This window comes from Microcebus murinus, chromosome 19 (assembly GCF_040939455.1).
Source record: "Microcebus murinus isolate Inina chromosome 19, M.murinus_Inina_mat1.0, whole genome shotgun sequence".
Taxonomy (NCBI): domain Eukaryota; kingdom Metazoa; phylum Chordata; class Mammalia; order Primates; family Cheirogaleidae; genus Microcebus; species Microcebus murinus.
In genome coordinates this window covers 25,078,451-25,103,347 of record NC_134122.1, presented here as the reverse complement: position 1 = coordinate 25,103,347, position 24,897 = coordinate 25,078,451, and the positions used below count along the sequence as shown (strand labels likewise).

The 24,897-nt window shown below is 51.8% G+C and overlaps 1 protein-coding gene across 2 annotated transcripts in view; it reads left to right on the top strand.

The window, feature by feature from the left end:
- Positions 1 to 2,530: 2,530 nt before the first annotated feature.
- The window catches only part of FBXL18 (F-box and leucine rich repeat protein 18), a 39,914-nt gene continuing 17,547 nt past the window's right edge, over positions 2,531 to 24,897 (top strand). The window contains exons 1-4 of one of the 2 annotated variants that reach the window (XM_012758956.3): positions 2,531 to 2,673; positions 10,177 to 10,386; positions 13,310 to 14,853; positions 23,308 to 23,526. In XM_012758956.3, coding sequence (XP_012614410.1) covers positions 2,656 to 2,673; positions 10,177 to 10,386; positions 13,310 to 14,853; positions 23,308 to 23,526 — 1,991 coding nt within the window. In that variant the 5' untranslated portion in view covers positions 2,531 to 2,655. Of the gene's footprint in view, positions 2,674 to 9,550; positions 10,387 to 13,309; positions 14,854 to 23,307; positions 23,527 to 24,897 lie in introns of those variants that run through there. The other variant, XM_075995265.1, reaches the window with a different exon arrangement.

Here is a 24,897-nt window from a genome sequence, read left to right as displayed (position 1 = left end):
AGAGTCAACCATGGACAGGTGTGGAGGTTCTCCCAGCAGGCCCCTTCGAAGACCCTGTCCCCAGCTCCACCAGGCTCCACCTACCTCTCACTGTTGCCCCTAAATACCTGGGAGGCCCCGCCCCCCACAATAGCTAAGGAGGCTGAATGGGAGAAGTTGCTCTGCTTCTCTTGGTGGGTACTTAAGTAGAGATGACATGAGCTCAAACCCACCTTCGCTACTCAATTGGACCTGAGTTCTTCTCTGCAAGATGGGTGATAGGACATACCACACTGGGGCTTGGTGATACTTAGAGTGCAATGCTACATGGAAAGTGTCAGTTACATGCAGAGGCTCATGAATGGTGGCTGTTGTCATTTTTATTAGGAAAGAGCTGCTTTCTCCAGACCCCACTGTAGATGAATTGGAAGGGGGGCAGGAAGGGAGAACCCCCTGCTATGGCCCAAGTTGTTTCCGGCCTCTACTGCAGGCTCTCAGGAAACTCATGTGGCCTAGTGGCCTAGCATTCAGCCCTGGCCTCAGGGTCTCCTTTGCCACCAGGGCCGGACAGGCAGGCACTGCAGGGGAGCTCTCAGACCATGAGCTATTGGGGATGCTGTGAGGAGTGCACTTGTGAGAGGGTGGTGGTTTCCATCTTAATTGTTTCTCAGAATTGGGGCCTTCCTTGAAATGTGGGACCCCTTCCTCACTAGAACTAATATTAGCAGTAGTGGTTACAGCTTCTGTTGATTGAATCGCTCCTCTGCACTGGAAACTTAGATGCATTATTTCATTTAATCAAGAATTTATTTGGCAAATATGTATCAAGGGCCTGCTACTGCCAAGCACTGTTCTAGTGGGGGACAGAGAAAAAACAAGTCAGCCACATGAAAAATATACCTAATGAAAAATTGTACGGGAAAAGAAGGAATGAGTCAGGGAGGCTAGGAAAGATCATTCCAGGGAAGACCTGCTGGGAGGATGTGACATTTGATTTATGATTGAAACCGTCAACCACCAGGAACAAAGCATTGCCCCAGAGAAAGAGCCTGTGCAATGAGTGAGTGTTTCACTGTCACAGGCCAGAGCAGCTGGTGCAGACGGGTGGAAGGAGGAGGAAGGGGGAGGACAGGTGGGGGCTGGGGCATTGCAGGAGAGTCCTGGGCCTCTGTGAAACTCCCCCAGATGCCTGCCTGGTCCAGAACTCTGCTCCTATGGGAAACAAGGGGAACTGCACTAAGGATCACTTTTGTTATGCTTGAAGTTGGACTTAACTGTCCAAAAAGCCATGAGCTCTTTGAGGGAAAGGACTGCCTTGCCCCTACTGCCATGATCCACAGTTGGTGCTCTTTAGAGGATTCTTTATACTCAGTAACTGGCTCAATCCTAGGAGGTGGGAGGGAAATGAGCCCTGGGGGACTATGATATGAAACCTGATGTACAGGGGTGAATAGTGTCCTCCAAACATTTGTGTCCACCTGGAACCTCAGAATGTGACCTTATTTGGAATAGGGTCTTTGCAGATGTGACTAGTTAAGGTCAGGTCATACTGGGTTAAGGTGGGCCCTTAAGTCCAACATGACTGGTGTCCTTATAACACACACAGACACAGCGGAGAGACCACCACAAGAAGACAGAAGAAGAACTTGGAGTTTTGCTGCTGCAAGCCAAGGAAGTCCAGGGATGGCTGGCAACCACCAAAAGCTAGGAAAAAGCAAGGCAGGATTCTTCCCTAGAGCCTTTGGAGGGAGCATGGCCCTGCCACCATCCTGATTTCAGATTGCTGGCCTCTAGAACTGAGAGAGAAGAAATCCCTGTTGTGTAAGCTACCCAGTTTGTGGCACTTTGTTAGGCCAGCCCTAGAAAACTAACACTTGCTCAGGGTCACCCAGAAGTCAGTATCTGTATGCAAACCCAGTTTTTCTGCTTCCAGAGCAGGAGATTTCCCCATGAATTTCTACTAATAAAGTGTTTTTAAATGCAAATGCTTCAGAGTAAGTGCACAGACATTCATTTACTCAGCAAATATTTATTCAGTGTCTACTACCCGCCGGGGGTAGTTCTAGGTTCTGGAAAATCCTGTTCCTGTTTACAACGTATTAGGGGGAGGACACTCCCCTCCCCCCGGAAAAAAAAGATACAGTAGGTCAGACGGTGCAAAGACCTATAGAGACACAGAACACGGGGTGAGGGGCGATTCAGATGCGTGTGTATGTGGGTGGGGAGGAGGAGCTGCTATTTTATACAAGGTGCTGGGGATCTTCTGACAGGTGGCTTTTGAAAGCGGCAGGCAGTGGGAATGGCAAATGCAAAGGCCTGGTGGCGGGGACGTGTTGGGCCTGCAGCAGGCCAGCGTGGCTGGAGAGGAGCGTGCAAAGGGCACAGAGCTTGGGGAACGAGCTCGAAGAGGAGGCGGAGGCCACAGAAGACCTGTAGGGTTCCTCCGTGCCCTGGCAGAGCCCCGTACGGCGCCACACCCAACATGGCGGCAACGCGGGGCCTGCCTGTGGGCGAGAGGAAGTGCGTGTCGGCAGGCGCCGGAAGTGGCTAGAGGTCCCGCCCCTTGCTGGGGTCTCTGTAGAGCCGCGGCCGCGCCGGCATCGAGCATCCCTGGCCCGGCAGGCTGGAGGCCCCGGGGCTGCGGCTCCGGCAGCCGCGGCACGGCCCGCCCGCGACATGGCCAGCTCCGGAGAGGTACATCCCGCGTCTTTCTCCGCTCTGCTCCTGCCTCGGCGGCCTCGGCCCCCCAGGTTCTTCTCGTCTCAACACCGGTCCCCATGCGTTCTTTCTGTCCCGACCCCTACCCCACTCCGTCCTCCGATCCGGACCCTAGCCTTGCATCCTTGCCCAATCCTGACCCCCAGGCCCTCGCCCTGCCTCCCAAGGCACACACTGTTTCCCTCCTTGGCTTTCCATCCCTTTTCCAGCCCCACATTCCTGACCGCCAGAGTTGCTCCCCGCCTCTCTGCCCTCTGAGTTTCCGGGCCCTTTCTCCCTGCCCCTTTTCCTCGGCTTAGTGCTTGCAGCTCTAGGACGTTCCTCTCTGTGTCCACTTCCCACCCTGTCTTCTGTCTCTGGATGCTCAGTTTCAGTCCAGCCCACTTGTCTCTGGAGCCTGCTTGTTGACTTCGGTGGGGGGGGGGGTGGTGGTAGAGGAAAAGACATTTCACCTGGGGTACTTACATCTTATCTGGAATTCATTTCCCAGCGTTCCACAAATCTGGGGCCGATGGAGAATCCCACCGCGTCTGCCGTTATGTGGTGCAAGGTGTTTTCTCTGCACACAAGGGTATAGGGGGACTGGAGTTGGACTACTGGCTTCCCTTTTGTTGCTTCCTGCCTACCTGGGTATCTGTCATCTTCCAGGACTCAAACTGTTGGGCACACTTCTAAGTTTTAGGAGGTTGCCTGGGTTCTAGAGAACAAGTGTGAGAGGTTCAAGTCTTTTCCGCAGAGTGGATGGGACATGAGTATGTGGAAGGAGGCCTGGGCTTGCTGACTGTTCTCCAGCCCCAGTGGCTCCTTGATTGACAGGGAAGGGTGTGTGCCCAATTGCAGACTGACGATAGAATTGAAGGGCCAGACAACTCCAGCTCCCTGAGGAAGAGTTCTGGGGTAGCCTGGCTGTGTTAGCAGATTGCAGTTAGTTGTATGTACCTTGCAGAGTGGGTGGGTCTGGTACCTTGGTCTTACGGAGTCCTGGCTCAAAGGCCCCTCTGTCCTGTGAAGCACTTGGGAGTGACCTGGCTGTTGAGGCCTGCTTCTTTTTGAGACAGAGTCTCACTTTGTTGGCCAGGTTAGAGTGAGTGCCATGGTCAGCCTAGCTCACGGCAACCTCAAACTCCTGGGCTTAAGCAATCCTTCTGCCTCAGTCTCCTGAGTAGCTGGGACTACAAGCATGTGCCACCATGCCCGGCTAATTTTTTCTATATATATTATTTGGCCAATTAATTTATTTCTATTTATAGTAGAGATGGGGTCTCGCCCTTGCTCAGGCTGGTTTCGAACTCCTGACCTGGAGCAAACAGCCTGCCCGGCCTCCCAGAGTGCTAGGATTATAGGCGTGAACCGCTGCGCCTGGCCGAGGCCTGCTTCTTGTTGGCATTGCAGACACCTTTTAGGCTGAGAAGGAGAGAGGTGAGTGTGGATATCAAGGTCTCTTTTTCTGGGAGAGTCAAATTATTTATTTATTGAGATATAATTCACATACTACAGGCTAGGCATGGTGGCTCTTGCCTGTAATCTTAGCACTCTGGGAGGCCGAGGTGGGAGAATAGATCAAGGTCAGGAGTTCAAAACCAGCCTGAGCAAGAGTGAGACCCCGTCTCTACTAAAATAGAAAGAAATTAATTGGCAAACTAAAAATATATAGAGAAAATTAGCCGGGCATGGTGGCGCATGCCTGTAGTCCCAGCTACTTGGGAGGCTGAGGCAGAAGGATTGCTTGAGCCCAGGAGTTGGAGGTTGCTGTGAGCTAGGCTGACGCCACAACACTCTAGCCCAGACAACAGAGCCAGACTTTGTCTCAAAAAAAAAAAAAAAAAAAATTCACATACTACGAAATTCACACTTTTTTTTTTTTTTTTTTTTGAGACAGAGTCTTGCTTTGTTGCCCAGGCTAGAGTGAGTGCCGTGGCGTCAGCCTAGCTCACAGCAACCTCAAAGTCCTGAGCTCAAGCAATCCTTCTGGCTCAGCCCCCCGAGTAGCTGGGACTACAGGCATATGCCACCATGCCTGGCTAATTTTTTCTATATGTTTTTAGTTGGCCAATTAATTTCTTTCTATTTATAGTAGAGATGGGGTCTCACTCTTGCTCAAGCTGGTTTCGAACTCCTGACCTCGAGCAATCCACCCACCTTGGCCTCCCAGAGTGCTAGGATTACAGGCGTGAGCCACCGCGCCCGGCCGAAATTCACACTTTTAAAGTGTACAATTCAGTGATTTTTTTTGTTGTTGTTGTTTTTTTTTAAGAAAACTATATTCACCAAGGTTGTGCAACCATCCCCTCTCTTTGATTCCAGAATGGGGTGTCTGATTTTGAAAGTCATTGCTGACTTTAAAATTAATGAGTTTAATGAATAACTAAACTCTTTAAACCACTTTCATGTCATCATTATAGCCAGGTGGCTCCCAGTGTGCCTGATAAGGATCACTTGGACCTGTTACAAGCACATTCTAGGGCCTGTTTCTCACCCCTGAATTGGAATTTCAAGAGGCTCCAGAAATTCGGTGTCTGGTCAGGACCTCTCAGGAGGCCCCAGCCTCTCTTTCCTGGTGCTGGAGAGAAGGACAGTTCCTGGCTCCGCACATCGGGCCCTGCTTTCTGCATTGATTGCCCTCTGACCTTGGGTTAGTTACCTGGGTTTTTTTTTAAGATGGAGGATGAGTCTGCCTCAGTTTCCCCTGTGGCTAACAACATATTGTCTCAGAGATAGATGGAAACAAGTATGAATTTATTTGGGTATGTGTGGAGGTAGGCATATTTGGGCCACGTTTTTATTTCACAGATTAAGAAACTTGGGCTGAGTATGGTGGCTCTTGCTTGTAATTCCAGCACTTTGGGAGGCTGAGGCAGGAGGGTAACTTGAGGCCAGGAGTTGGAGACCAGCCTTGGTAACATATAGAGACCCCATCTCTACAAAAAAATAGAAAAATAACTAGGCGCAGTGGCCCATGCCTGCAGTCCCAGCTATTGGGGAGGCTGAGGCAGGAGGATTGCTTAACGCCAAGAGTTTAAGGCTGCAGGGAGCTATGATGATGCCACTGTACTCTGTCCTGGGTGACAGAGCAAGACCCTGTCTCAACAGCAACAATAAGAAAAGGAACTCGGAGGCCCATTCGCTCCCTCTTGTCATCCTGGTGGACACCTCTGGTTTGTTCTTGCTTCTCCAGAGCTTGCAACCTTTTCTGGGTGCCAAGGGTAGATTTACCAAAGTTGTCTAAGAAAACTAAGTTCCAGAGAAATGACTCAGTTGTTGCAAACCCAGCAGCCACCTCCCAGGATTAGCTGGCCAGAGATTCAGGGGGTGGGGGGGCCATCATGAGCTGTTGCCCCGCCCAGCCTGTGTGCTGCTGGCCTTGCCACAGCATTTGGGGTCTGGCCTGAGATGAAATTTTTCTTTTATTTGAGGCACAGCATGTGGAAAAAATGATCCTGTGGAATGTGCTGAGGCTGGATAGAGGGAGCTGGGACTTAATTCTTGGTGCATTCTCTCTTTCTTTCTTTTTTTTTTTTTTAATTCTTGTGATTTCTAGGTAGTTTTAAGAAAAATTCAGCATAGTAGCATAGCTGGAAATTATATGATGCTGGAGTTTTTTATAGTGTTTTGCTCTTGTTCTTCCTCTTACCCATGAGAGCACACCAGTGGCAGTCTTTTTTTTTTTTTTTTTTTTGAGACAGAGTCTCACTTTGTTGCGCAGGCTAGAGTGCCGTAGCATCAGCTTAGCTCACAGCAACCTCAAACTCCTGGGCTCAGGTGATCCTCCTGCCTCAGCCTCCTGAGTAGCTGGGACTACAGGTATGTGCCACCATGCCTGGCTAATGTTTTCTATATAGTTTTAGTTGTCCAATTAATTCTTTTCTATTTTTTTTAGTAGAGACGGGGTCTTGCTCTTGCTTAGACTGGTCTCGAACTTCTGACCTCAAGCGATCCTCCTGCCTCGGGCTCCCAGCCTCCCAAGAGTGCTAGAATTACAGGCGTGAACCACCGTGACTGGCCTCCAGTGGCATTCTTACTTCATAAATCTACAAATTAGGGATGGGGTAGTGGGGCTCAGGCCATTCAAAATAGAAGTAAACCCAGTCTTGTGATTTCATAGCCCCAAGTCCTCTGCAGAGCCCTATTTGCCAAGGCCTCCTGATAGGGGTTGTCCCTGGTTTTGGTAGAAATTATCCCTGGTTCTGACAAGGATAGTCCCTGGTTCAGGAGCTTGTCCCTTGGGGATGGATTCCACAGGTCTAGGTTGGGAATCCAATTGTTATGAGGTACCTGAGTGATCCCCTTGACTGTTCTCTGGGAAATACTATGTGACGGGAAAGTCATCGGACCCAGAATACGACACAGCACAGCTGTGGACTTGGGTCTGAGGGCTGCGTTCTGCCCTTGTGACAGAGGAAGCAAGGAGGCAGGCTGGGGGGCAGGGGAGGGCAGATGAAGAAGGGCAGGGGGAAGAGTCGAAGCCGTCGAGATAAGCTTGACTCTCTGACCCTCGTGATAAATACACTATCTGAGTTGGCCATGTTCTTTGGTGTTCCTTGTAGCTTTCTTTTGGAGGATGGAGGAATATTCTTTAAACATCCCTGGACACCTGTCTTGGGCCTGGCAGGACAGGAGCCCACTGGAACAGGGTGAAAGGGCTGCACAGTCAGCGTTCCCAGGAAACCCCTGACGCCTGCGTGGGGTGTGCAGATAGGCTCTTCCCCTACGGCCCTCATGGTTGCCATGGCAGCAGCAGAGCTTTCCAAAACTCAAAGTTTCTATCCATGCACATATGTACGGGAAGCAGGGTGGAAGACAGGAGGCTGGAGGTGAGGGCCGTGTAGACACAGTTGCTGGAGAGGCAGCAGGGGTGGTTCTGGGCGCTGTCTCCTGGGTGCCTAGAGAGAGGAGCACCCTGGAGGAGGCAGGAGGAGCCTGAGGCGGGAGTGGGGCGTTGCAGGGACTCATCCTCCACGAACCCTGCTTAGTAAAGTCTTGTGTATTCCTCTGTTCTTTTTTTTTTTTTTTTTTTTTTTTTTTGAGACAGAGTCTCGCTTTGTTGTCCAGGCTAGAGTGAGTGCCGTGGCGTCAGGCTAGCTCACAGCAACCTCAAACTCCTGGGCTCGAGCGATCCTTCTGCCTCAGCCTCCCGAGTAGCTGGGACTACAGGCATGCGCCACCATGCCCGGCTAATTTTTTATATACATATCAGTTGGCCAATTAATTTCTTTCTATTTATAGTAGAGACGGGGTCTCGCTCTTGCTCAGGCTGGTTTTGAACTCCTGACCTTGAGCAATCCGCCCGCCTCGGCCTCCCAGAGAGCTAGGATTACAGGTGTGAGCCACCACGCCCGGCCATATTCCTCTGTTCTTGATTTGGGGATTTTATATCACATTAGCGTGGGTCCAGCCCTTCTCCCTCTTGATTGTACAAGTCAAAAGGGCATTGAGGCCGGTCGCGGTGGCTCACGCCTGTAATCCTAGCTCTTGGGAGGCCGAGGCGGGCGGATTGCTCAAGGTCAGGAGTTCAAAACCAGCCTGAGCAAGAGCGAGACCCTGTCTCTACTATAAATAGAAAGAAATTAATTGGCCAATTGATATATATATAAAAAAAAATTAGCCGGGCATGGTGGCGCATGCCTGTAGTCCCAGCTACTCGGGAGGCTGAGGCAGAAGGATCGCTCGAGCCCAGGAGTTTGAGGTTGCTGTGAGCTAGGCTGACGCCATGGCACTCACTCTAGCCTGGACAACAAAGGGAGACTCTGTCTCAAAAAAAAAAAAAAAAAAAAAAAGGGCATTGAGGCCGGTCGCGGTGGCTCACGCCTGTAATCCTAGCACTCTGGGAGGCCGAGGCGGGCGGATTGCTCGAGCTCAGGAGTTCGAAACCAGCCTGAGCAAGAGCGAGACCCAGTCTCTACTATAAATAGAAAGAAATTAATTGGCCAACTAATATATATAGAAAAAATTAGCCGGGCATGGTGGCGCATGCCTGTAGTCCCAGCTACTCGGGAGGCTGAGGCAGCAGGATTGCTGGAGCCTAGGAGATTGAGGTTGCTGTGAGCTAGGCTGACGCCATGGCACTCACTCTAGCCTGGGCAGCAAAGTGAGACTCTGTCTCAAAAAAAAAAAAAAAAAAAAAAAAGGCATTGAGCATTTGGACCAAAGCTCACGTTAGGAAAGAACACCTGGTAGCTTGCTGGATAGCTACAGCACAGCAAATGAGATCTACACATATCTTATTGGAAATGCCAACATGAGTCTCTAACCAGAAAATATGAAAAATGGAGATAAATTGTGTCCCTATTATTTAATACTGATTTTAAGATTTGAAAACCTCATTAGTCTAGTAGATACTGTCTTCTTTATAAGGACTTGTGTAGTTTTATTCTCAATGGTGGTTCCTCTACTTTTGCTTAATGGCAATGCTGAAATAGCTGTTGTTGTCAGACATTGTTCTAAGGATGTGATGTGTGATAACTCATTTAGCTGTTAAGGCAGCCCTGCGAGGTGAAGACAGTGTTATTGTCCTCATTAACTAACTAACTAACTAACTAACTAACTAACTAACTGACTGACTGACTAACTAACTTCCTTCCTCCCTTCCTCCCTCCCTCCCTCCCTCCCTCCCTCCCTCCCTCCCTCCCTGGCTCAAGTGATCCTCCTGCTCCAAGCTCCTGAGCAGCTGGGACTACAGGTGTACACCACTGCACTTGGCTTTCAATAAGTTTCTTTTTTTTTTTTTTTTGAGACAGAGTCTCGCTTTGTTGCCCAGGCTAGAGTGAGTGCCGTGGCATCAGCCTAGCTCACAGCAACCTCAAACTCCTGGGCTCAAGTGATCCTTCTGCCTCAGCCTCCCGGGTAGCTGGGACTACAGGCATGCGCCACCATGCCCGGCTAATTTTTTTTATATATATATCAGTTGGCCAATTAATTTCTTTCTATTTATAGTAGAGACGGGGTCTCGCTCTTGCTCAGGCTGGTTTTGAACTCCTGACCTTGAGCAATCCGCCCGCCTCGGCCTCCCAAGAGCTAGGATTACAGGCGTGAGCCACAGCGCCCGGCCCTCAATAAGTTTCTTGATAGCATTCTCCTACTGAAGGGTTTTCAAGAATATATGAATAGTTTGACGTCTGGGACAGAGTCAGGGAATAGTGGCTTTCAACAGTGGAGAACCTTGGTGCATGGTTACATTGTTGAGCCTAAAATTGTGCCACAGTTGACCGGTGGCCTTTAGTAGGAAAAACTTCTTTTAAATGCATAATGATCTTTTTACTAATCTTTTACTTTTGAAGAGAGATTATGGTTTGCAGATCTAAAAAGGAGTTTTGAAGCTTTTCATGAATTCTTTGCTATGCAGTTAAGGTTTTTCATGAAAGCACCTTCTTTCCCCTGGACCATGGTGAGGGCTTCTCTTAGCTTCTCTCCCTGGCTGGGGAGGCCAGGCCGATGGCTGCCTTTGGGGATCCTGTAGGAAATTGGTGTCCCCCTTATTTTCAGGACATGTCCAACGATGATGACACACACTCTGCTGGGATGGCGGGTGGCGCCCACCTCCTGGGGTTCTCTGACGAGATCCTACTGCACATCCTCAGCCACGTCCCCAGCACAGACCTGATTTTGAATGTCCGGTGCACCTGCCGGAAGCTCGCAGCCCTGTGCCTTGACAAGAGCCTCGTGCACACCGTGTTGCTGCAGAAGGACTATCAGGTGAGGTGGGTGAGGGGACGGGAGATTGGAAACAACCTAGATGTTGTCTTTGAGGACTGGCATAGCCCTGCTGTGCAGCTGACAAAGAAGGGGTCTTGACTGGAGCAGTCTTCAGGATGGACCAAGTGACAAAAGCAAGGGCAGAACAGTGTGGATGATACGACACCTGGGGAGGAGAGTGCAGGTATATGTTGACCTTGTTCTGGGAGGAAACCTAGGGCCTCAGGCCTGGAGGGCGTAGGAGAGTTACTTGCCCATAGACACCTAAGGAGTGGCACTGCTGGGTCACAGGATAGGTTTGGAAGTTTCTTGTAAAGGAAAATGCATTGCCCTCCAGAGGCACAGTGTGAGGACACCATCTTACACCCCACCAGCAGTGGGCGAGAGTTCCAGTTGCTCTGTATCCTCACCAACATTCAGAGGTGTCAGTTTTTTAAGTTTTGGCCATTCTAGTGGGTGGGACATGGTATCTCATTGTGGTTTTAACTCACGGTTTAACTGATGAAGGATGCTGCCTGTCATGTTTTGTGAAGTGTATGGGCCATTTTCAGAAGTGTCTGTTCAAGTCTTTTGCCCAGTTTTTACAGAGTTGTGTTTTCCTTAGTAAGTTGTGGGGTTCTGTATATCTTTTGGGTACCCATCCTTTGTTAGATATATGTGTTGTGACTTATCTCCCTGGTTTTTTTCCCAGTCTGGCTTGGTGTTTCATTTTTTAACTGTCTTTTGAAAGGCATAGATATTAACTTTTGGTGAAGTACGATTTATTAATTTTTTTTTTTTTTTTACCTATTGTTCGTGAATATATATTTTTTTTATTTTTTATTTTTATTTATTTTTTTATTTTTTTAATTTTTTTTAATTTTTAATTTTTTTTAATTTTTTTATTATTTTTATTTTATTTTTTTTACGATTTATTAATTTTGAATGTGTGCTTTTTGTGTTGTTTTGAAGAAATCTTTTGTTAAACCTGAGATCATGAAGATTTTCTCCTGTGTCTAGAAGTTTTATAATTTTTCTTTTTTTTTTTTTTGGAGAGACAAGGTCTTGCTCTGTTTCCCAGTTCTTGAGTGCAGTGGGATGATCGTAGTTCATTGTATCCTTGACTATGCCTCAGGCACACACCACCACGCCTGGCTAATTTTTCTATTCATTACAGAGATGGGGTAGATATGGGGTCTTGCTATGTTCCCCAGGCTGGTCTCAGACCCCTGGGCTCAAGCGATCCTTCCACCTCAGCCTCCCAAGTAGCTGGCTGTGTTTAAAATATGCCTCTCCTTTGAGTGCGCAGTCCTGTGTGTAGACCTTTCCTGCAGAGAAGAAATCCTGTGTGCTGAAGCCTGTTGTATGTGGATACTCGAAGCAGCGTTGCTCACCACAGGGTTATGCTGGAAACAGCCACAGCGTGCGGCTGTAGGTAACTGGCTGCTGTGCTCTCCCCACTGAGTATTTCATGGTTCACCTAAGCCAGTCCCAGCTAGATTCATGAGCAAAATGTAAGAATGTGAAAACAGCTTCGTAGGGCACGATTCCAGCTCTGCAGCGTGTGTCAGAGAGAGGGGCCATGCCCAGGCAGCCCTCTTGTGCAGTCTGCCGCGGGAGGCTTTTGCGGGTGGTCAGGCTCCTCAGCTAAGGACCCTTCTTCTTTTTTTTATACGCTTTATTGAGATATGATTCACATGCCATACAATTGACTCATTTATTTAAAGTGTACAATTTGATGTTTTTTGTTTTTATTTATTTATTTAATTTTTTTTTTGAGACAGAGTCTCGCTTTGTTGCCCAGGCTAGAGTGAGTGCCGTGGCATCAGCCTAGCTCACAGCAACCTCAAACTCCTGGGCTCAAGCAATCCTTTAGCCTCCTGAGTGCTGGGACTACAGGCATGCGCCACCATGCCTGGCTAATTTTTTCTATATATATTAGTTGGCCAATTAATTACTTTCTATTTATAGTAGGGACGGGGTCTCGCTCTTGCGCAGGCTGGTTTTGAACTCCTGAGCTTGAGCAATCCGCCCGCCTCGGCCTCCCAGAGTGCTAGGATTACAGGCGTGAGCCACCTCGCCCAGCCTGATGTTTTTTAGTATATTACATTATTAATTTTATTGAATTGTGGTAAAATATATATGATATAAAATTTGTCGTTTTAACCATTTTAAAAATTGTGACTGAAAATAAAATTTACTGTCTTAATCATTTTTAAGTGTGCAGTTCAGTGACTGTAAGCACATTTCACAATGTTGTGTAACTGTCACCACCATCTATCTCTGGAACTTTTTCACCATCTGAAAGTGGAACCATTAAGTAATAACTTCCCACTGTCCTCTCCCTTGGCCCCTGGTAGCTTCTATTCTACCATCTGTTTCTGCGGATTTGCCTGTCGTAGGCGTTTCGTGTCAGTGGAGTCGTGCACATTGACCTTTTGTGCCTGGCTTCTCTCACCGAGAGTCATGTTTAAGTTCATCCATGTTGTCGCAGGTGTTGGAACTTTGTTCCTTTCTGTGGTTGAAAGGTATTTATTCCATTGTATGGATAGACTGCATTTTTTCATCCATTCTTCTATTAATGTATGTTTGGGTGGTTTCTGCCTTTGGGTTATTGTGGATCACAGGTGAGTGGGTATCTGTGTGACTCCCAGTCTCAGTTCCTTTGGTTGTATACCTAGGAGTGGCATTGCCCTGTCATGTGGTTCTTCTGCTGCCCACTGCCCCATGGCAGGGTGGTCTTGACTGTTGGCTTGAGCTAAGCGTGTGGGAAGGGGTAGGGTTGGCTTCCTCTCCTGGCCGGAGGCATGCCTCTGCAGGGCCTGCGCGGCTCCCTGATTGTCGTGGGGGAGCATGGGGGGAGCGTGCATGCTTAGGGGTGAAGGAGATGCCCAGCTGCTTTCAGCTCCTTTCCCTCCTCTCCCTGCTCTGCCCTGTCCTGCAGGCCAATGAGGACAAGGTGAAGCAGCTGGTGAAGGAGATCGGCCGGGACATCCAGCAGCTGAGCTTGGCCGGCTGCTACTGGCTGTCAGGCTCCACTGTGGAGCACGTGGCCCGCTGCCGCAGCCTCGTGAAGGTGAACCTCTCGGGCTGCCACCTCACCTCCCTGCGCCTCTCCAAGATGCTGTCGGCCCTGCAGCACCTGCGCTCCCTGGCCATCGATGTGAGCCCTGGCTTCGACGCCAGCCAGCTGAGTGGCGAGTGCAAGGCCACACTGAGCCGCGTCCGAGAGCTCAAGCAGACGCTGTTCACGCCCTCCTATGGCGTGGTGCCCTGCTGCACCAGCCTCGAGAAGCTGCTGCTCTACTTCGAGATCCTGGACCGCACGCGTGAGGGGGCCATCCTCTCGGGCCAGCTCATGGTGGGCCAGAGCAACGTGCCCCACTACCAGAACCTGCGGGTCTTCTACGCCCGCCTGGCCCCGGGCTACATCAACCAGGAGGTGGTGCGGCTGTACCTGGCTGTGCTCAGCGACCGCACGCCTGAGAACCTCCACGCCTTCCTCATCTCTGTCCCTGGCAGCTTTGCTGAGAGTGGGGCCACCAAGAACCTCTTAGATTCCATGGCCCGCAATGTCGCCTTGGATGCCCTGCAGCTGCCCAAGTCCTGGCTGAACGGCTCGTCCCTCCTCCAGCACATGAAGTTCAACAACCCGTTTTACTTCAGCTTCAGCCGGTGCACCCTGTCTGGTGGCCACCTGATCCAGCGGGTTATCAATGGCGGCAAGGACCTCCGGAGCCTGGCCAGCCTGAACCTCAGCGGCTGTGTCCACTGCCTCTCCCCGGACTCCCTGCTCCGCAAGGCAGAGGACGATATTGACAGCAGCATCCTGGAGACATTGGTGGTGTCCTGCTGCAACCTTCGGCACCTGAACCTCTCAGCCGCCCACCACCACAGCTCCGAGGGCCTGGGCAGGCACCTCTGCCAGCTCCTGGCCCGGCTGCGCCACCTGCGCTCCCTCTCCCTGCCTGTCTGCTCTGTTGCGGACTCGGCACCTCGGGCCGACCGGGTACCCGCCCAGCCCGTCATGCACGCTGTGCCCCGCGGCTTTGGCAAGAAGGTGCGCATAGGCGTGCAGTCCTGCCCCAACCCCTTCTCGGGCCAGACGGTCCCCCAGCCTTCCTCTGTGTTCTGGTCTCTGCTGAAGAACTTGCCCTTTTTGGAACACCTTGAGCTGATTGGGTCCAACTTCTCCTCTGCCATGCCGCGCAATGAGCCTGCCATCCGCAACTCCCTCCCTCCCTGCAGCCGGGCGCAGAACGTTGGGGACTCGGAGGTGGCCGCCATTGGCCAGCTGGCCTTCCTGCGGCACCTGACGCTGGCCCAGCTACCCAGTGTGCTGACAGGCTCTGGGCTGGTCAGTATCGGCCTGCAGTGCCAGCAGCTCCAGTCCCTCTCACTGGCCAACCTGGGCATGATGGGGAAGGTGGTCTACATGCCCGCCCTCTCGGACATGCTGAAACACTGCAAGCGGCTGAAGGACCTCAGGTGAGGGGCCTGGTCGGTGTCTCCCTGGCCTCTGCTGGCTCTCCCCCTAGAGGCTGGCAGAGGGGAAGTGAGTAGCACTTGTTGTTTGCAGACCTGCTGTGGGCCTGCCAGGTGTGGAGCTCAAAGATGGATGTGACACAGGCCTGTCCTCTTGGAGCCCAGATGCTTGTGGTCAGAGCATCGCTGTGTACAAGACGGGGTTCAGGGGCAATCTGGGGAATATGGCAATCTGATGGAGCTCCCGTGGAGTGCAGGGGGCAGACATCTGAGCTTAATGTCGTCGTCTTTATTTCTTATGGTTATTTAAGTGACTGCTATGTACAATACTGCTGTTGTACATAATCTCATTTAATCCTTGTAATAATCCTTGAAGGTGGGTAATAATTGTTCCTATATAGCAGAGCTGGTAAGGGCAGAGTCAGGATTTGAACCCACAACCTTCTTGCTCAACTTTTTGGTTTTTGAAGGCTGTGTAGGAGTTAGCCAGGGATGCAGGGCCAAGGCTTTCTGGAGTAGTAAGTAGCATGTGCAGGGGCCCAAGAGGCTTAAAATATGCCAGAGGCCAATGGGTTCAGCATGCACAGGCAGAGTGGGGAGGTGGGAGGGAGGAGGTGGTGAGGTGGGCGGGGCAGGCAGGTGGAGGTGCTGCAAGACGTCTGCCAGGGGGGTCCTTGGCATCCCCGTGGACTGGAGGGACAAGATGGAGAAGACAGGGATTGGTTTGGGGTCAGGGTGTGGTCTCCTGGGGTGGGTAGGACCGGGGCTGGGGTAGCAGGACCCGTCTGAGGGAGCAGAAGGAGGTGGAACCCACGGGCCTCAGAGGCTGTTGTCAGGGAGAACCAAGCAGAGATGGATTTACACTGAATTATGGCTCGGGGAAAGCATGTTCTTTTGAGGTCCTAGTATTTAAAGGATAAGAATTCGTTAACTTAAGATATCTTTGAAATCTTGACACATAGATCTGATCTTGAAAAATTACCCCAAATGTAGTGAAGGCATCGACCCAGCGCCCTGAGGGACTCAGGTCAGGGAGCCAGGAAGGAGGTGTTGGAAGGTCGCTTTCTGTGAGTTCCTCGCTGGGTGAGCGCATGTGAGGCAGCCGTGGGAGCATGAAGCCTGTCTCAGCGGAAGGGGCACTTGGGCACATGTGTCACTGTCCCAGAGTAGTTAGTGTTCACTTAGTGCCTCTGCCGTGGGCCAGGCCTCTGAGCCAGTCATCCTCACAACCGTCCCCTGAGCCAGGTGCACCGATGCTCCCATTTCACAGGTGAGGCTGTGGAAGCTCAGAGGAGCAACTGTGTCTCACCCAGAGCTTGACCTTCGCCCTCGAGCCAAGGTCAGAGTAGAGATAAGTGTGTCCTGTGTGAATCTCCCCGATTCCCCCTGGAAGGCTTGGGCACCACAGGAAGCAGCCAGACCCGAGTGGAGGCGGCAGAATGCTTTGCTGCTCACACCCTGGAGCCTTCCAGAGTGGCTCAGCCAGGCCGGGTGCCTCCCTTGAGGCCTCTGAGTGCAGCAGTGCTGGGACTCCCTGCTGGCATCGGGGCAAGAAGCCAGGGACCAAACCCAGGCCTCCCAAATGGCAGAGCAGATTGCTCGAAGCCTCTTTTTTCTGCCCTGTTGAGTCAGCGTGTCTGGGTCTGGGGAGGGGCAGCCTCATGCTTGCTCCAAGAGCCGGGCTGCCGGCTTTTCAGCATCCCCTGGTTTAGATGTTTGAGTCTAAGTTCATGTCAATTTTGGGCTAAATTGTTACGTTTGGGGAGAACATTGTCACCACGTGTAGCTGAACGTGTCACCTCTGACCACAGCAGTCAATCCCCTTCACCACCTCCATTTTGAAGCCTTTCTGACCTCGGAGGATGCCTTCCTCCTCCTCCTCCTCCTCGGAGTCTCTGCAGCCCCCCACAGCCCCTGTCTCTCACTGGCTCATCTCTCTCCAGTGGCTTCTCCCACCCCATCTCCTCCTGGCTTTCCCCAAGGCTGTGGTGAGGAGCTGCAGGTGGGCCTTGAAGGACATTCAGCATCCAGAGCCCCTGGGGTCTGCTCTCTGTCACCCTGTTCGTGCCTTGTGATTGGGAATCGAAAGTTTCCTAACGCAGACAGCCCAACCGGCCCAGACTCTGGGCTGAGCTCTGTCTGGGTCTGCCAGTCTGGCTGCTGGATTTTTGCTTTCTCACCAACCCATAAAAGCTGGAGCTTCTCATAGCTGAGTGGTTGATAAAAACAGAAACCAAGGAAAAAAGAAGAAAGTCCTACATTCTTATAGTTTAACATGCCAGAGCACTGGAAGGTCGAGATGCCGCAGGCCGGGCCCCAAGTGTCCCCAGAGCGGCTATGCGCAGCCTCCCAGCGGGCAGGCCTGAGCGAGAGTCAGGGCTGCTCTGGAGTCCTCGGCTCATCGGTGGCTTTTGGCCTTGGAGCCAGAGGAACCCCCAGATGGGCCAGGGAGGGTACTTGGCGAGAATTGGTCAGGAAGAGGAACAAGAATTGTGAAGGAGGGCTGGGCGAGGTGGCTCATGCCTGTAATCTTAGCACTCTGGGAAGCCGAGAAGGGCGGATTGCTTGAGGTCAGGAGTTCGAAACCAGCCTGAGCAAGAGCAAGACCCCATCTCTACTATAAATAGAAATAAATTAATTGGCCAACTAATATATATAGAAAAAATTAGCTGGGCATGGTGGCACATGCCTGTAGTCCCAGCTACTCGGGAGGCTGAGGCAGCAGGATTGCTTGATCCCAGGAGTTTGAGGTTGCTGTGAGCTAGTCTGATGCCATGACACTCACTCTAGCCCGGGCAACAAAGTGAGACTCTGTCTCAAAAACAAAAAAACAAACAAACAAAAAAGATTTGCGAAGGAGGTGCTTGGGGGGGGTGCGTTCTGGAAGACAGAGGAGGAGGTGACTGTGGTATGTGTACCTTTGAACTTAAGTGCTGTCAGCCAGCTACTTCACCTCTTTCATGTGCTCATAGGTCTTGACCCCTTTGATATTCTCAACAACCCCATGAGTGTAGACCGTGTCACCCGCTTTACAAGGCCCTGAGTGTCAGTGAACTTGCCCGGGTCACACAGCTGGTCCGCACATGTAGCCGGGAGTGTTTCCTGCCTCACAGGGCAACCGGGCATTGAATGGGGCAACGTGGCAGCATTTAGTGGTTACCGAGTGACCTCCAGGGTTTGGGACATGGTCCTTGTGGCTAAGTGTCTTCCCCAGGACCAAGGTCCTGCGTGCAACCTGGGGAGGCCTGCACGACTCAAGATGAATGGGTTTTGTGGGCTGGCCTGAGAACCTGCCCGCCACTCATAATGGCATCTCTGTGCACAAACTCAAGCCTGTGCCCAGCAGCCGCTGAGAACCACGTCTGCTCTGAGTTGGGTACTGCCTGTTCAGAACAAACTCCAGTTTCTAAAACGTGGCCAAATGGCCCTGTTCCTCTGGATGCCTGCCTTCTGCGGCAGGGGAGCCCAGGGAAGCTGGAGCGAAAGGAGCAGGTGGCGCTTGCTTGCCTGTGGGCAGGAGCTGCACAGAAGAAATGGTGTCCGGGGCTCAGGGGAGGCTGGCACACCACTCCTGGGGCTGCCAGGGCAGCCGGGGCCCTGCACTTCCCTGGGATGTTCCTGAGATGGCAGCCCCCGGCAGTCCCAGGCGACTGGCCACTGCACCCCCCACCATTGTGACCCAGAGCACTGTGCCTTCCTGGCTCCTGGTAGGGAGGAGGTGGTCAGGGACAAGTTGTTCTGGTCCAGGCCTCACACAGCTTAGGATTCATAACACACCTCCCTAGCAAGAGGTCTCCAAGTTGGGCGGAAGAGGGCACCTTCTCTCCGCAGACTGATTAAGCCCTGCCTTGCGGTGGAGGGAGGGGGAGAGCATTACTCTGAGTCACCTTGGGCTGCTGTGACCTCGGAACCAGGGCAGCATCTGGGCGGAAGCAAGAGCCATTTCAGAGCCAGGCCCTGGCATGCTGTCCCAGGGATACCTTGGAGGCTTGGGCATCGTTCATGGGACCTGTGATCTGAGTGCCTTTTCGTGCCCACAGAGCCACAGGGAGACCCAAGGCCCACTGGGGAGTGGGATTTGGAGACCAGATCCTCCATGGTTGGAAGGTTGAGGGACGGCTGGAAGGGAAAGGGCCACAGCCCCCCTAAGGTGAGGCCGGGCACAGTGGAGACCTCTTTCACACCCCCTGCCCTCCCTGTAGATGCTGCTGGGCACTTGTGGTGGGTCAGCTCTGTCACCGTCCTGGGCTGCCTGCCCCAGGAGCTGGGAGGAGGTTTGGACATGCAGTCCCCGCCCATCCAGGCCTCTGAGGGAGCAGGAGTGGACAGGACATTCCCCTATGGGCCCATCCCTGTCCAGAACTCCTGTGAATGGTGACTCCTCTGGGGTGGAAGAAGCTGGAAGTGGCTGTTCAGTTGAAAAAAGATTAAACCCTGTACACACACACACACACACACACACACACACACACACACACACCCCACACACAGAGCAGGCACACACGTGCGCTCTGCCGGTTGGTTTGTAACCCCAAAGGCTCTGCTTGGAGAGGTCTTGGGCTGGTGATGTAGACCCGCATCGCCACCTAGTGACCAAGGCCACCACAGCCGTCCTCTCTGTGCCATCCTCGCCCCTGCTGTCAGGAGCCTCGCTGCTGCTTCCAGAAACTCCGCACCATCCCAGCTCCTGCTTTCAGGTCTGCAGAGGGATGCTTGCTTAGGGCTTTTGCTTGTTTGGTCTCTACAATGTATTTTAATGAAAGCACTTCCTGACCATCTTTAAATTAAAATGATTTTCATAGTTTACCAAAACAAAACAGATTTGCATTTCTTAATCTGAAGCTGCTCTGCTGGGGCTAGGACTTAATTGCTTCCTGCTCCACAGGTTTCAGATGCCACCGCACCTCAGGTCCCCAGTGCTCTGGAGTCCTTGTGGCAGCATCAGGGGCATGATTCTTAGCAATTTTTTTTTAAATCATTATTATTTTTTTTTTGTTTTTTTTTTTGTTTGTTTGTTTTGTTTTTTTTTGTGTGTGTTTTTTTTGAGACAGAGTCTCGCTTTGTTGCCCAGGCTAGAGTGAGTGCCGTGGCATCAGCCTAGCTCACAGCAACCTCAAACTCCTGGGCTCAAGCAATCCTGCTGCCTCAGCCTCTCAAGTTGCTGAGACTACAGGCATGTGCCACCATGCCCGGCTAATTTTTTCTATATATATTAGTTGGCCAATTAGTTTCTTTCTATTTATAGTAGAGACTGGGTCTCGCTCTTGCTCAGGCTGGTTTCGAACTCCTGACCTCGAGCAATCCGCCCGCCTCGGCCTCCCAGAGAGCTAGGATTACAGGCGTGAGCCACCACGCCCGGCCCATTATTATTTTTTAAATCCATGAAGACATTATTATTTTTTTGAGACAGGGCCTCACTCCGTTGTCTAGGCTGGAGTGTGGTGGCATCATCAGAGCTCACTGCAATCTCCAACTCCTGGGCTTAAGTGATCCTCCTGCCTCAGCCTCCCCAGCAGCTGGGACTATAGGTACATGCCACCATGCTGGCTTATTTTTTGTAGAAATGGGGTCTTGCTATGTTGCCCAGGCTGGTCTCAAACTCCTGACAAGTGATCCTCCTGCCTTGGCCTCCCAGAGCACTGGCATTATAGGCCTCAGCTGCCACACCCAGCTGTATCAGAGGTTTAATGGGCCACTTTCAGTTTTGCTTTCACTGAAGGGATATTCTTGTGAACCTGAAGGATGTGTGTTTTTTCTAATCCAGGCATCTTTAATTATATCTTTTTCCCTGTGTGGATGGCTGTTTGTACTTTTTATTCTGGTAACAATATGTGGTTTATGCAGCTGTAAGGGATCCTCGCTATAGTTTTCATGGTCTGCAGGTGAAGGCTGAAACACTTTGCCTGGGATTCTTTTTTTTTATTTTTGAGACAGAGTGTCACTTTGTTCCCCAGGCTAGAATGAGTGCCATGGCATCAGCCTAGCTCACATCAACCTCAAACTCCTGGGCTCAAGCGATCCTCCTGCCTCAGCCTCCCGAGTAGCTGGGACTACAGGCATGCGCCACCATGCCCTGCTAATTTTTTCTCTATATATTAGTTGGCCAATTAATTTCTTTCTATTTATAGTAGAGACGGGGTCTCGCTTTTGCTCAGGCTGGTTTCGAACTCCTGACCTTGAGCAATCTGCCTGCCTCAGCCTTCCAGAGTGCTAGGATTACAGGCGTGAGCCACCACACCGGGCCTGCCTGTGATTTTTGACTTGGTAAATTTGTGATAAGTCCCCCTGTACATGTGGGGGACTCCACCCCTCTCGTCACTGTCTGTGGTCTGCCTAGGGGCCTCTCAGTTACTGAGCTCAAAATCCTTGCCATGATGTCTCAGTTGTTCTCTTTAGGGGCAGCGTCTGCTAAATATTTAGCCTGAGCTCACCTTAGGACTTAAAAAAAAAATGTTCTTAAAAGATATGTTCATGCCTATAATGCTAGCACTTTGGGAGGCCCAGGTGGGAGGATTGCTTGAGACCAGAAGTTGGGAGACCAGCTTGAGTAAGAGCGAGACCCCGGTCTCTACAAAAAATAGGGAAAGTTAGCTGGGTGTTATGTGACATGCCTGTGGTCACAGCTACTTGGGAGCATGCTGCCTCTCCCAACACCTCGTGCTGGCACTGGGCAGTGGGCACCGCAGCTTTTCACAGTCACACCCCAGGAGGACCTGCATTTCCCCCATAATCTCAGCATTAGGAGCATCACAGAATTTCTACTTAAATTGATTAAAATGAAAACCAGCTTCACTAGCTGCATTTCAGGTGTTCAGTAGCCATGTGTGACTGACCGGTGGCTCCCGTGTGGGACAGCTCAGAACAGTGCCGCCTGTTGCCTCCAGCCCCATTTCTGCTCAGCATCTGTGCTGGTATCCCAAGTCTGTCGTAACAATTGACCGCAGACTGGGTGGCTTAAAGAAGCAGAAGTTTATCGTCTTGTGATTCTGGAGGCCGGAAGTCCCAAGTCAAGGTGCGGGGAGAGTCGGTTCCTTCTGAAAGGTGTTAGGGAGAGTCCGTCCCAGGCCTCCCTCCCAGCTGCTGGCGACCCCGGCAGCACTTGGTGCTCCTTGGCCTGTAGACGCATCACTCTGGTCTCTGCCTGTGTTGACATAGGGCTGTTGTCCCTCTGTCTTCTCTGTGTCTTCACTTGGCCTTATAAAGAGCGAGTCGTGTGGTTTAGAGCCCACCCTGATCCAGTGTGGCTGCATCTTGACTCCATCTGCAAAGACCCTGGGGTTAGGACTCTGCGTACCTTGTTGGGGACATGGTTCAGCCCACACCAGCCTCCCCCAACCCCCTGGCTCTTAGCCTGTCCCTCCAGTTGCTCCTCCCCTGACACCAGGTGCTCCTGGCAGCCCCTGAAGTCCCTTGAGTTCTCCTCCATCCCTCTCCGCTCCCGTTGCTCATTTCTTTTTTTTTTTTTCCTCCCTCCCCGCCCGTTTCTCATTTCTGAGGGGCTCATTGCACCCATGTCCCGCCATGGCCCAGGCATCTCCCAGGTCCTACAACCATGTTCCCAACCATGTTCCCAGCTGTAGCTTCTCAGCAGCGGCGTGTCCCTGCGTCTGTCACTGCACCCTCAGAGCCTGCTCTGTCCCTCTGCTTCCTTTTCTGGTAGACAGACTCTGAAGGAAGGATCTGGAATGTTGTCCCCTATTCCCATTCCCAAACCCTGCCCTTCCCCTGGGTTCTCCCCTGTGCTTCCCTGCAGCCATAGCTTCCTGGGGTCTCCTTCCTGCCTGATGGCTCCGGTCCATCTTCCTGAAAACAGGTGCCACCCGAGTACACACCTGCAGCTCTTCCTGTCGTCTGCAGGCTGCATGTCAACTACTTAGCTCACCCCACTCACCCTCAGCATCCCTCTGGCCTTGGAGCCATCCAGTGCCGTCCACTCTTCCTGTCGTGGCTAGAGTGGTCCCCGCCTGGCTGAGGCACCTCCCCCACCAGAACCCCAGCCTCCCACCCTCTCCTGTGGTTTGTGCATCATCTGTCTCCTCCATCACGGTGATTCCCTGAGGGCAGGGACCTCATGTGAGTTCCTCTCTGCACCCCCCACCCAGCACGTCAGTGTCTGAGGGAGGGTGGGGTGCTAGGGGGTCAGTTGGGTGCACCAAACAGGCAGCACAGGGAACGCAGGCAGCTGTGCGCACCGAAGCCTGATGGCCTTGAGCCAGTGACTCTTAGTCTAGGTCTGTAGACAGTGGCTGGCGGGTCCCCCCGCATCAGGATCGCCAAGGAAGAAACTAGGGGTCTGAGTCCTCACCCAGTGCTCCATGGGACTGTGGTGTAGACAAGGGAGGGAGCAGCTGGGCTGGGCTCTAGGCCAAGAGGCCCGGCTCCCAGCACATCCAGGACCCTGTGGCATGGCCTGGTGGGCCCGTGCTGTGGAGTCTCACGCTGTCCTCTCTCCCGCAGGCTGGAGCAGCCCTACTTCAGCGCCAACGCCCAGTTCTTCCAGGCGCTCAGCCAGTGCCCCTCGCTGCAGCGCCTGTGCCTGGTCTCCCGCAGTGGCACCCTCCAGCCCGATGCGGTGCTGGCCTTCATGGCCCGCTGTCTGCACGTCGTCGTGTGCCACATGTTCACCGGGGAGTCCCTGGCCACTTGCAAGAGCCTGCAACAGTCGCTTCTCCGCAGGTGAGTATTGTGGGTGTGGCCGGGGGTGGGGGGGTGGGCAGGAGGCCTCTGCACTCGGTCCCAGGACCTGGTCCCTGGCCTTTGCTGAGTGCTCACAAATGACTTCATGGAATTAGAGGACACAAGGCAGTGATGGAGTGAGAACAGAGGGCTTGGTCTCCTGTAGCCTGCTTTACCTCCCCAGGTGTTCTCTTGGCCACATGGTGAATTTTCTAGATAGTCCAAGTCCCTCTCTCCCCCAAGTACAAAAGTATTCTTTTTTTTTTTCTTCTTTGAGACTGAGTCTCGCTCTGTTGCCCGGGCTAGAGTGAGTGTCATGGCATCAGCCTAGCTCACAGCAACCTCAAACTCCCAGGCTTAAGCAATCCGTCTGCCTCAGCCTCCCTAGTAGCTGGGACTATGGGCATGCACCACCATGCCCGGCTCATTTTTTCTATATATTTTTAGTTGTCCAACTAATTTCTTTCCATTTTTTTTTTTTTTTTTTAGTAGAGATGGGGTCTCGCTCTTGCTCAGGCTGGTCTCAAACTCCTGAGCTCAAAGGATTCGCCCATCTTGGCCTCCCAGAGTGCTAGGATTACAGGCATGAGCCACTGCGCCCAGCCAAAAGTATTCTTTTTCTTAGTACATTCCAGAGAAGGAATGAGTCGACCCCAAGAGTGGAGGAGATCCCAAAGTATTCTTTATTCACTTTTTGTCATTAGTGTTTCTGTGGTGTATAAAACACACACTCCTGAATTCTTTCTCCTCTTTTTATTTTAAGATAACTTCAGGCTGGGTGTGGTGGCTCACACCTATAATCCCAGCAGTTTGGGAGGCCAAGGCAGGAGGATCACTTTAGGCCAGGAGTTTGAGACCAGCCTGGGCAACATAGACCCCACCTCTACAAAAAAAGAATAATTTTAGAAAAGTTGCTCCCCAGAAAGAGTTCTCACATACCCTTAGCCCAGCTCCCCCTAATGTAACTTCATGTGACCCTCAGGACAGTTACCAAAACAAGGACATTAGCAGGGCAGTACCCATCCATGATCCAGTCCACTGACCTTTGAATTTCATAGTTTCCCACTAAAATCCCTTTTCTCTCTCAGGATCCGATTCGGGATCTGACTCAGAGCCCCCTGTGTTGCGTGGTCAGTCTGTTCAGCCTGCTGGTGTGTGGCAGCTCCTCAGTCTGCCATCCCTTCACACCCTTGACGCTTTTGAAGAGCACTGGGAGGTTGTTTAGTAGAATGTCCCTCAGTTGGGTCTGATGTTTTCTTATGATCAGATTGAGGTTTTGCACTTTTGGCAAGAATACCACAGAGGCGACACCGTGTCCTTCTCAGTGTATGTTGTAATATCACTGATGACGTTAACCTTGATCGCTGGTTA